Below are 12,303 nucleotides of genomic sequence, written 5' to 3'. Positions count from 1 at the left end.
CACCAACTAACCTATCATGCATGTCGTTGGACTGTGGAAAGAGAGCAGAGAAACCAGCTGTTTGAGGACTGAACATCACGTGAGCTGCTCCGCTGCACTGAACTGTTCCACATATCCTCTGACTGAGGTGCACGTGAGAATGTGGTCACACTGGACATCAGCCCGTCTCTAACCTGTGTGATGTCAGACTGAGCCAATGTGAGAGAAGCATCTAGTCCAAACAATGTGCTGCTTTTGAGTTTACGCGTCCCACATGGTCTATCCAGACAGCTCCTACACGAATGCTGAAGCAGACTCCCTCCTGCTGTGTGCTTCACATGAGAAAAGGACAATTTTTGAAAATATGCAGACGTGACTCCCCTGAAATTTTCTGGAGTGTGAAAACAGTTTGTTTAAGTAATTTAAGAGTGATGAAAATCTGCAGATTGCTGGTGAATTTCTTGGAGTAGCTCCTCCCACGGTCACTGATGTCAGTGGTCCAGCTCTGGACCCAGGTCTGATACTGTGCCAGCTTTTAGATACAAATTGGGGTTTTTTTTAGGGGGGATTGCATGAAACCACTTCTACATGTAGGTGGAAAGGAAGTCATAAAACCCTATAAGTTTCTGAGCTAGTCCCATGGTTACAGCGCTAAAACATGTTAAATCTCTGGCTTTAAATAAACTATCAGTCTCAGATTTGTAATATAGTTTTCCACATTTACTCAAAAACGTCCAGAAATCATAGAATTAATAGAAAATGATAAATTAATAATAAGCACATACTATAAAATACTAGAGCACAAGTGAAATGCCTAAAACAGACCGACCAATGCACAGAACTCTGCAGTGGCCACACATAAATATGGACTGTGCTGCACATGTGACAGTTATGCATACTGCATGCATGCAACAATATAACACTTAATACACACACGCACATATTAAACATTGAAGCTTGAAATGTAGGTTAGCGAGCTGCTCCCGCTGTGTTGTTTCAGAAACAGCAGGAGACAAACTGAGCTTCTCGTCGTGCTACACTTTTATCTGCTTTGTGTCTCCTGCTTGAGGTCTGCAGGCTTCAAAACCAACCCTATGGAAGTGAGAAAGAGGCAGAGGATGAAAGATTTTCATGTATGCATAAACTGTATCCTAATTAAAGGGAAAAAAAGGCAAAGAGACAAGGTGTATTTACAATGCTGTGCTGTCTAAAAGATGACAGAGGAGACCTGCCAACGCTGAATTCAAAGCACCGTCAGTATTTCTTATGAGCAGGTTCAGAGGAGCACTTTAAACCCAAATGCAAAAGGATCAAGTGTTAAAACGTTCACGTTCAAACATGTGAAACAATCTCTGGTTCAAGACCGGGAGGTGGCACTAAGCAGGAAGGCGTCCTGTGTGAAAATCGGTGATATATCAAATACGTTAAGCTGCCAAAGGTATTCACACTCCCGTCCAAATCATCAAATTCAGGTGTATAAAATCAAGCACCCGGACATGCAGACTGCTGCTACTAACATTTGTGAAAGAACGGGTTGCTCTCAGGAGCTCAGAGGATTACAGCGTGCTACCGTGATAGGACGGTGCAACAAGTCCAGCCATGAAATTTCCTCACTTCTAAATGTTCCACAATCAGCTGTTATCAGCATTATAACAAAGTGGAAGCGACTGGGAACCACTGCAAACCCCCCGTAATACTAACATATGCTCAAAAATACATTTCTATTCATAATGATGAATCTAAAAAGACATTTGAAGCTTTCTTTTGCATCATAATGTCTCATTTGCATAATCCCCTCTCATTTCCTGTCCTTTCAACCTTACTTTCAATTAACAATGGTTGTATAATCCCCGTCAATCACTTCCTCAAACTGATAATCTGACTGTGTTACATCTGCATCTACTCATCCCCTCTGCTTTGCTCCTCACCTTCACTTAGCTCTTGCTGCTATCACACTTCATCATTTCAGCCCTCCTCTATAACGAGGTGTTCTTCCTCTTTGTTTATCGCCACGTGTCGAGCTTCTGGGATTCACATTTTCTGTAGCGTTCACCTTGCTGACTCCCGAAGCTCCACTGCTGTGTTTTTATACGACTGTGTACAGTTTCTTCCATCAGTGTGGCTCAGCAGGAGAGGAGGTGAAGGGTTTCTCTCATTTGTATGTAGAAAAGTTGGCGTGACATGACTCACAATCAAATACATTTATGTACTATATGAATGCTGTATTTTCAAACTGATATGTCTGCTTAAAATTTCCCTGTAGCTCCCAGGATCCAGCTTCTTTAAGCACGATCCTGGGAATCCCTTAACCAGGAAGGAAACTCAGGACTTTAAAGCACATATAAAAATACAGCTTACGAACCAAAATGGGCATTGTTAAAGGATACATTTGTACCTTCTCATCCAAATATGGTAACTTCTGGCTTGAAGCAACAAACTCCAAAGCCGAGGCTTCAAAACACAGAGTTAAAATAAATGGATGATGTCAGTGTCAATCACAGTCCATCTTTAAACTGTCAGCGGATCAGAAACGCCATGAAATGCCTCTGGGACCATATTTAGGCATTTACTTTGAAGTATTACTGAATCTCAACTTATTTTAAGTGGTCACATGAAAACATTGCTGATATAAAGTCAACAGTCAAATGTGAATGTTTTCAAAGGAAAATTTTACTGACTTTGCCCCAGAACATGACTTTAAATGCTTTGTACTCTGTGACGCCCGCAGCATCTGACAGACATGGAACTGGTAAAGCTGCAGTTATAACTTCATTCTGGGATCTTTTGTGTTTGGGTGACGTGAATCCCATATGCACTGGAAAGCTGTAATAACATTTCTTTAAAGTTTCTGCTTTAAAGGATGCTAATGATGCTCTGTGTCACCCATGACAGTTTTAAAGAGGTTAAATCAGCCAGATTTGCACATCCAAAGACAATCAGGCGATCAATATGTAAGATTTATTCAAATTTATGGTTGTGAGATCTTCTTGAGCCTCATCAATTCATCATTTTTCATCGCTATTTTCTCTTTCTTAGCAAGAGATAATATATAACGCTCTTTGGGGACCAGCCTAGCTGTCAGTGCTTCCAGTCTTTATGCAGACTATAAATTCTGCATTCTGACACGGGAGCTGGAAATAAAGAGAAACCCCCCTCAAAAAAACAAAATAACAAAGTTTATTTTCACACTAATGATCCCACGAGGCTGACGTTACGCAAAGTGGTTGTCACGCTTCATCTAAAGAGACCTGGTATTCAGACAGGGAAAAGGCAGGTGGGTGGAAAACAAGATGAAAACTGTAACAAGGCCTCAAGCGCAGAATGCAGCAGGTTTGTCTAAAAGAAAAAAAAGAGAGAGAATAATAATAATAATAATAATTCAGCATCTAGGACTCTAATTGGAGGAAACAACAATGGACTCTAGAACAAGGAAAAAGGAGAGACCGAGGGAGTCAGTCAGCAGTAACTACATGTTACTCATTAGAGTTTAAAAACGTTTAAAAACATTTAAAAACTTTAGTGATAGAAAGTAATTTGTTACATTACCTGAAGCTAAGTCCATTGTTTAGATACAGTCTATCCTTCATTAATGTTGCTTGTTGTGTTTCATAGTGATGAGCAGCACGAGTGCTTCCTACACATTTAATAAAATACATATTCAATCCTTCCTTTCTGCCTTCCTTTGTTTTCTTGTTTCTCTACCTCTCCTTCTATTGTTCTTCCTTTCTTCCTTTTTGTCTTGTTTCTTCCCTTTCCTTCATTCATTCCCTATGGTCTTCCTAACTTTCCTCCTTTTCCTTCTCTATAAAATTTCTTCTTTCCTTCCTTCCTTTTTAGTCTTGCTTCTTCCTTTTCTTTCCCCTTAATCCGTCTCTATACCCTTCAGGTTCCTTTATTTCTGACTTTCTTCTTTTCCTGACTTCTATCCATCCGTCATTCTTTTCATGTTTTATTTCTATTTTCCTTCCTTCTTCCTTTCTCTGTACCATTCCTTCTTTTGTTGGTTCCTTTCTTACCATACTTACTTCTGTCCATAATTTCTTCTATTCTTGCTTTTCTATTCTTTTCTTTCTATCAGTTTTCCTTCCATTTGTCCTTCCTTCCTGCCTTTTTAAAATTATTCCTTCCTTCCTTTCTTCAACCCCATTCCCTCTCCCTTTCTAGTCATTTACACTGTGTGTGTGTGTGTGTGTGTGTGTGTGTGTGTGTGTGTTTGCATGCGTATCAATAAAACAGTAATTAATGCGAAGCAACGAGAATCCAACAATGACCACAGTCACTGAAGAATCCCACGTTAAGAAGCTTTAAACTGAATTAAACAGCACGTTTAAAACTGTGGAGAATTAAATCCAGGTTAAAGCCAGACAAAGAAACTGAGGACTGTGAAGCATAAATATGCTAATTCTATAACACGGGATGTTTCCAGGTGACACAACAATACACCTCCGTTTATCCCGTACATGCTGCTGCAGCTCTCCACAGAGGAACGGTGAGATGAATCTAATGTACAGAGTAATGCTTGGCCCGAGGAGAACACGGGGAAGCTGCTGTGTCCTATTTGCGGCGATGTCGAGCTCATTTTGGAGAGCACCTCATTCTGCCTGCCCTGTGGGATCTTAGCCACAGGCTGGAATACAGTGCAATCTATCTGCTTTTCATCAGACGCAGTAATAGCCTCTCTGTTGTGTCTGCGTGATGCTAAAGTCTCACATCCACTTTATCTCATCTTATCAGATTGGATGTCGGGAAACGGCAGGAGGAGAAGCTGTACACGTTATCATTTCTTGCCATATTATAATATTTTGTTGCACACAGCAGAAAGCTGCAGGATCTCCTCTGAGGCGCATGTGTGTATACACTTCATAATGTTACTTCCTGCTCTCCCTCACCAACATGGGATCAAATCTGCTGGTACGTGCTCAACTTCATCTCAAAACTGCAGAAAAGTTAATCAGTTTGAGATGAATAAAATAAACTCTTGAAAAGTTTTGTAAAAATTAATGCTCCAAGGGTACTCCAATCCATCTGATGCCTCTGGTGTCATCTCGCCTTCAGGGGAGAACTTCTGGAAACCACTTAAAGCCCAAACCAAACATCTGAAGAAGCTGTAACATAAAAAAGAAAATACTCAGATAATAAAATAGCAGCCTCATAGCCCGCTCACATCAGTATGCAAAACTCCCAGCTGCACATTTAGTTTTGCATAAAGACTGGAAGCTCTGCGGGAGGACAGCTAGCTCGGCCCCCCAAGAGTCTTATTGACTAACTCCTGGCAAGAAAGGGAATAAATGTATTTCTAAAAATGGGAAACAGCTCCTGTAAAGTCAGAGTTATGGCTGATGGTGTCAATAATTTATGAGTCTGTTTAGTGTGAAGTTGAATATATCTTTCATATTGATCATCTTGTTTCCTTTTTTGTACAAAAACTGTCCAATAATCTTTAAAGCTGCTTTATGTGGCTTTTTAGCCACCAGGGGGCAGAATAACAGCAAAGCTGAAAAACAATGCAGCTTCCTTTGTTCCTTCCTTCTGTCCTTTATTTGTTCCTTTTTTTCTCAACTACAATTATCTATCATTCTGCCTTTGTCCTTCATTTTTTCTTCTCTATATTTATCCTACGTTCTGTCTTCTTCCTTCTTTCATTGTTTTTATATCCTTCCTTCTTTTAGCCTTCCTTTGTTCTTTTCTTACTTCTATCCTTCCTTCTTTCCTTTTTTTGCTTCCTTTCACGCAAATCTTTTTAATTATTGGTTTCCCTTCTCCTTTCCTAGTCAGCTACATTGTTTTTATGTGATGCATGTGTGCCTGCATCTTTAGGTGTGTGTGTGTGTGTGTGTGTGTGTGTGTGTGTGTGTGTGTGTGTGTGTGTGTGTGTGTGTGTGTGTGTGTGTGTCAGTCTTATTGTTTTAGAGAGCGACGGCGTGAAGTCAGCCACCCTGGACACACTTGAGTGAACTGGCGGGGAGTTTCATTACGCTGTGAAATAACGATCACACCGTGATTAAGTTGATTAGATTTCATGAATATTTAAAAGGCAAACTAAATTGCTGATTAAATATTTACTGGTGGTTTCCTTGCTGACAGACTGGGAGATCATATCACATCTCCCTAACGGCCTACTGTACAGCTTCAGCGCTACAGCAGCATCGGATAACTGTATGTTAATCAGGTACGTGGTTGTTTGTTTAACTGAAGTTTATTTTTAGGTTTGCAGCTGATTATTTTATCTAGTCTGCGTGTATGAAGTAGGACTGTGACCAAAATGCTTTAATTGTTTTTATTTCAAACTGGCTTTTCGTGTTTGGTCCTCTTCACTCATGCTTCAACTTTACAGCAGTCACCCCCAACATTCAAACCACCTTTTGGTCTGAGGACTTTGGCAGCGGATCCTTTGGGAGCTGCTCGTCCTGGTCTGGGGGCATTCCTGGATCAGGTTTATTCTGGTGGTCAGACTGAAGTTGCTGTAGTGCTGATACTGCCAGGAGAAGCTGCTGCTGTTGGGGAGTGCAGGTGTAATGAATTGATCGATCAGGAGGAATCCCAGGACTCAGCAGAAGACTGCAGATGATCAGCACATGTTCATTAGTTACTTACAGACACAATCAACACTGGCACAAACTTAAACATGAACAAACTCTTCTCATGCAGTTATTATTGAAATTTGTTGAAGGGAACATAAAAAACTATCTTATAAAAGGACCAACATTAAGGTTTGAAGTTCACTTCATAAAACTCAAACAAAATCTGAAAGTGGCTGCTGCACAAAACAGTTTCTCTGTAGTTTTTGCTGGTTTTAGAAATGTAGTTTTAACAAATCGTTAAACTTTAGTACTCTGACATACTGAATGTTTTGCACCTTTTAAGCTACATGAGCTGAGCTCACTCTAACATTATGCACATGTTATTATCTGCTCCTAAGATTAAACAAATAATACATAAAGGTAACTCATCCCACGCATAGTTCCAGTCATTGTAACCTCAGTCACAATAAAGTTTTTGTTTTATTTTTATGGGAAAAAGTAGCTTTTGTTGGCTTATTTCTGAAACCAGATGGTCTTTTTGCCCTTTGAGAACCAAACTGAAGGATTTTTTTCACAGAGTAACTTAGTTTTTTCATATTGTGAGAAAAAAACAACAGCAATGATAATTACCAGAGGAACCTTTGCAAGCTCGGGGGAGGATATGAAGACTATTAACAAAAGAGCCTGGGTTCAAATCCAGGATCCAGATGGCTTTAGCAGATTCTAATGTGATTCCAAACACGCCTGAGTTCCCGGGTTCAGTGTATATGTTTGCAGTGCTAAACAGGTTAATTGGCTGCAGTCGTCATGCTGCTGTTTATACAGCTGAAACTGACTCTACTCATATGAAAAGCCATGGATAAAGGTCAACGCTTTAAAGTGAGCTTATTTATTTTTCCTGGTGCTCATATATTTACTGATAGAAAGCCACAGCTGGGTCACCGAAGCTTCTTAAAGAGAGGATCTTTAAAGCCTCGTTGTCAGCTGCAGTGTCTGGTCTGTAAAAAGGGTTGCAGTAAAAATATGGGAATATACACAAGTATAAAACTCACAACATCAACATCATTACAGACTAACAGAACATACAGCTATCAGTCTCACGTGACATAATAAACCTTGTAAAGCCAAGTGCATCATATTTGACACACAAGTATCACCTGTGTGATGCTCTATTTTCAAAAACCATCATGCCTCATGATGAGTTAGCTGCTTTAGGGAAACAAAGAGCACAGGCGGCACCAAGTGGCAGCAAGAGGAAACTGCGTTAGCTTTATAAAGCTGTTTGTCAAAATCTGGCCAATAAATCTTTGAGTCGACATGTGAGACAAATTGTAGCGGATTGTTACCATGACGCCACGCTACGCCCCTACAACGTCATTGGAATTCATCTGATGTGTGCCATCCTTCCTAGTTAAATTTACCCTTTTTAATTTTTCATATTTATTTCCTATCTTATTCATAGCCTTTTCCTTTTTTGTTTTCTTTAGGTCACGAGCAGTTGTCCAAGCATTTCACTACATATCGTACTGTGTATGACTGTGTACGTGACAAATAAAATTTGAATTTGAATTTGAATTTGTATGCACATTTCTAACTCCTACATCTGTGGAGGAACTTTGAATTTCAGAAATCCAGTGTGAGCCTCACCAGACAGTAAAGTGTCAAGCATTTGCTACACAAAGATACTTTTAAAATGTCAACACACTCAAAGAAAGAAGAGTGACTCAACAGTCTGAGTGTTCGGCGCTGCAGCTCTCACTGAAATTAATTTCTCCCCTATCGCTCCTCACAGACTTTTTGATAAGATATCTTGCAGTGAGCAGCTGGTGCGTAACACGGATCTGATCAGAAGGATCTTAATTACAAAAAACAAAACTGAAAGTCACTCTTCTTTAAGTGACACATTTCATCCAATCACACCGACAAAGGAAACAGCACGTATAGTTTGTTCAGTTCACTGTGACTTTGTACCCACAAATAAATAAAGCTTCTTCTTCTGGAAAGCAGCTTAAATGATTTACTGATTTACTCCACTGCGCACAAGTCTTGGTGTTCATCCTGCTTTTAAGCAGCTGTTTGTGAAAAATGATCCGACATGGTAAAATGTAGCTCGCCATCACCAGTGTGTAAATGTGTGCGTGAATGGATGGATGACTGGATGTGTAAAGCGCTTTGGGGTCCTTAGGGACTAGTAAAGCGCTATACAAATATACAAATACATATATGTCTGTAAAGGTTTCAGATGATGAACAGTTGGTTTTTACATGAAACATCCCAGCCAATACCAGTTTACTGATGACGGGTCCTCTGGACTAACCAATACTTTCTTCACAGCTTGTGACAATTTTCGTTTTCTTTTGGCCACCTGGATGCAAGAGCAGGATATCACTTTGGATCCTTTGTTGATATATTTACTGTGATAAATCTATACAGTAGATTGTATGTGTGTCTGAATCTGCTGCCTTGACTACACTTACTCAGACAACAGAACTGATGCACTCTGCAGAGAAATGATGAAGAATGTGCGTACTGAAAAAGGACTCAAGGAGTGCAAATCTAATGAAACCAAATATTTGATTGGTTGAGGTCGGTAGAAGTGCTGCTGAGACTTTGATTAAAAAACAAAACAAAACAAGCGAACTGGCACATTTCAGTCTGTCCAGATATTTTAAGTGTCCCGCCGCTTCACAGACCTGCCAGGTTTTAGATGGGTGCAAGCGGCTGAGTGTCAGAGTTGATAAACGTCATTTACTGCAGGCTCTTTAACAAACAAGCATGGCGAGCTTTTGGCTTACAGTTCAAACTCTGCTGAAGGAAACTGAAGCAAACTTAAGTACCCTGGGACTTTGAAGAGAAATGGCGATAAAAAGAGTTGATCTGGATCAGGACGCCTTCTCTTGTTCGATCTGTTTGGATCTACTGAAGGATCCGGGGACTATTTCCTGTGGACACAGCTACTGCATGAAGTGTATTAAGAGTCACTGGGACATGGAGGATGTGAAGAAAATCTACAGCTGCCCTCAGTGCAGACAGACTTTCACAGCGAGGCCTGTCCTGGTGAAAAACACCATGTTAGCAGATTTAGTGGAGGAGCTGAAGAAGACTGGACTCCAAGCTGCTCCTGCTGATCACTGCTATGCTGGACCTGAAGATGTGGCCTGTGATGTCTGCACTGGAAGAAAAATGAAAGCCTTCAAGTCCTGTTTAGTCTGTCTGGCATCTTACTGTGAGAAACACCTTCAGCCTCATTATGATTCACCTACATTCAAGAAACACAAGCTGGTGGAGCCCTCCAAGAAGCTCCAGGAGAACATCTGCTCTCGTCATGATGAGGTGATGAAGATGTTCTGCCGTACTGATCAGCAGAGTATCTGTTATCTCTGCTCTGTGGATGAACATAAAGGCCACGACACAGTCTCAGCTGCAGCAGAAAGGACTGAGAGGCAGAGAGAGCTGGAGGTGAGTCGACAAAACATCCAGCAGAGAATCCAGGACAGAGAGAAAGATGTGAAGCTGCTTCAACAGGAGGTGGAGGCCATCAATCAGTCTGCTGATCAAACAGTGGAGCACAGTGAGAAGATCTTCACTGAGCTGATCCATCTCATCCAGAAAAGAAGCTCTGATGTGAAGCAGCAGATCAGATCCCAGCAGGAAACTGAAGTGAGTCGAGTCAAAGAGCTTCAGGAGAAGCTGGAGCAGGAGATCACTGAGCTGAAGAGGAAAGATGCTGAGCTGAAGCAGCTATTCAAGCAGCTCTCACACAAAGAGGATCACATCCAGTTTCTACACAACTACCCCTCACTGTCAGCACTCAGTGAGTCTATATGCTTTATTACAATCCACTCCTTTTGTCTGCAGCATTTTGACAGAGAGCAAAGGGCACTATCAGAGACCAGAGATATACTACAATCAATTTTAAGAGAGAAATGGACAAACGTCTTAATGAAAATCACTAATGTGGATGGTTCACTACCAGAATCTGAGCCAAAGACCAGAGATGAATTCTTAAAATATTCATGTGAAATCACATTGGATCCAAACACAGCAAACAAATATGTGTTACTATCAGAAAAAAACAGAAAAGCGACGTTCATGACGGTAATACAATGTTATCCTAATCATCCGGACAGATGTACTGCTAGAGGTCACAGTAACAACAAATAAATTAAGCAGAATTAAGCATGAACAAAATTATTCAAATCTTTAACTGTGGATGGCAATGAAAAAGAAAACTTTAATTGTGTAACATAAAGGGTTGCTCAGTTTGAATGAAGCTGCTTTAAGATGGTTTAAGTAAGGAACTTTCAATTGGGGCATTAAAGTCTCTGCTTAATCAAGGTAAATAAAAACCTGGCACCAAATCTTAGAACAAAAGGTATTCAGGATACTATTTCTAATACTTTCTGAACTGAACTGAGCTAAATAATTTTACTGTCTGTGTTTCAAACCCACTCTGAACCCTTTGTGACTACATATTTACTGCTACTGCTGGTGCCACTGCTGCCTCCGTCTGTGTCTGCCCTGCTGGAGGCGTGTCTGTTGGTCTGCTGGTGTTTACGTTCACGGTGGGGCTTGCTGCTGTTGTTAGTGTGGCTCTGCAGCTGGATGTAGGTCTGATTTTCACCCTCCAGGATTTTCTGTGGTCTACCACTGTCCTTGAACAGCCCTGGGTGCATCTCCCTTCCTAGCTCTGCGCTGGTTTTTATCATTAATGCTGTACTGTTGATGCTCCTCTTGGTTCTGCCGACATGCCGGCTTGGCATTAGTGAGACCAGTGATGGGTGGTGGTTGGTTGTGGTTCCTTGTACCTACTAGAAGAGGTTTGATGGCGACTTTGTACCCAGTACGTGCAAAGTGATTCCACCTCAAAACTGCAAAGTAATGGCTCCTTGGTTCAGATCCTCTGGTAGTGGGAAATCAGCTAGACACAACTAAAGTTAATCCACTGGTTAGCTGCACAGAGATGACCACAAAGCATGAAAACCTAGCACACATAACATGCAGCAGCTACACAATACACCTGCACGATAGCGACCAACAAAACTGTTTATCAGATGAACGAGCTTCTTACCACAGACGGGCACATTTTATAGTTGTTCATATTTTGGAAAATTAAGTTTACTCAGTTCACAACAAAACTACTTTTCCTTTTTCTTAGGAACAATTCATGCTCTTCGTTATGTTGATTTTTTTAATCATAAAAAGTATGTATTGTACAACGAATTAATGGGGCAGCCATTGTGAGGCTTTAGAACTTTGAGTGACAGTTGTTAGTATTTCCAAACAATAAATGATGTTATGTTGTGTCTATTGCTTCAGATTAATATGATATGTTGTTTTTTTCTTGCTTTTTTGTGAAGCACTTTGTTATATTTACGTGAGATGTGCTATATAAATACATTTTTCTTACTTACTTAAAATAATTTTAAATGTGTTAAATATTAATAATGTGAAAAATGTGATTAATTTAAATGCAGGTTTCTGTATTTGTCGTTTTCATATTAACCACCAGAGGTCGCTGCGTTCTTGTGCTCTTTTCTCAAGCTCAGGTCTCTTACCTGCATATCCCAAAAGTATATGGACACCCTTTGTAAACTTTTAAATGGTGTCTGTTTTTTTTTTTAAAGTTTGTTTTTCATTAGTTGTTAATATTTTGTTTTATTTTAGCTGGATTTCAATTCAGTTAGTCTCCAGAGATAAATTTTTTGGCTATTTGTTCCTATGAGTTTCTATTTTGAGAATGTTTAATTTTCAAACTACACTAGACTGTTTGAGAGATGTAGACATCACACGCTCAATAAAC

The 12,303-nt window shown here is 40.2% G+C and overlaps 1 protein-coding gene across 1 annotated transcript; it reads left to right on the top strand.

The window, feature by feature from the left end:
- Positions 1 to 9,356: 9,356 nt before the first annotated feature.
- On the top strand, positions 9,357 to 10,664 carry LOC309694704 (tripartite motif-containing protein 16-like; the record flags this gene model as incomplete). The annotated part of the gene is made up of 1 exon (XM_082514914.1): positions 9,357 to 10,664. The coding sequence occupies one exon, from the start codon at positions 9,357 to 9,359 to the stop codon at positions 10,662 to 10,664; it is 1,308 nt and encodes a 435-aa protein (XP_082371040.1).
- Between the last annotated feature and the right edge of the window lie 1,639 nt (positions 10,665 to 12,303).

The sequence above is a fragment of the Aulonocara stuartgranti genome (genome assembly GCF_965226115.1).
Source record: "Aulonocara stuartgranti genome assembly, chromosome: 18".
In the NCBI taxonomy this organism is placed as follows: domain Eukaryota; kingdom Metazoa; phylum Chordata; class Actinopteri; order Cichliformes; family Cichlidae; genus Aulonocara; species Aulonocara stuartgranti.
The sequence above is the reverse complement of the archived record's forward strand: the minus strand, read 5'-3'. Positions and strand labels throughout refer to the sequence as shown.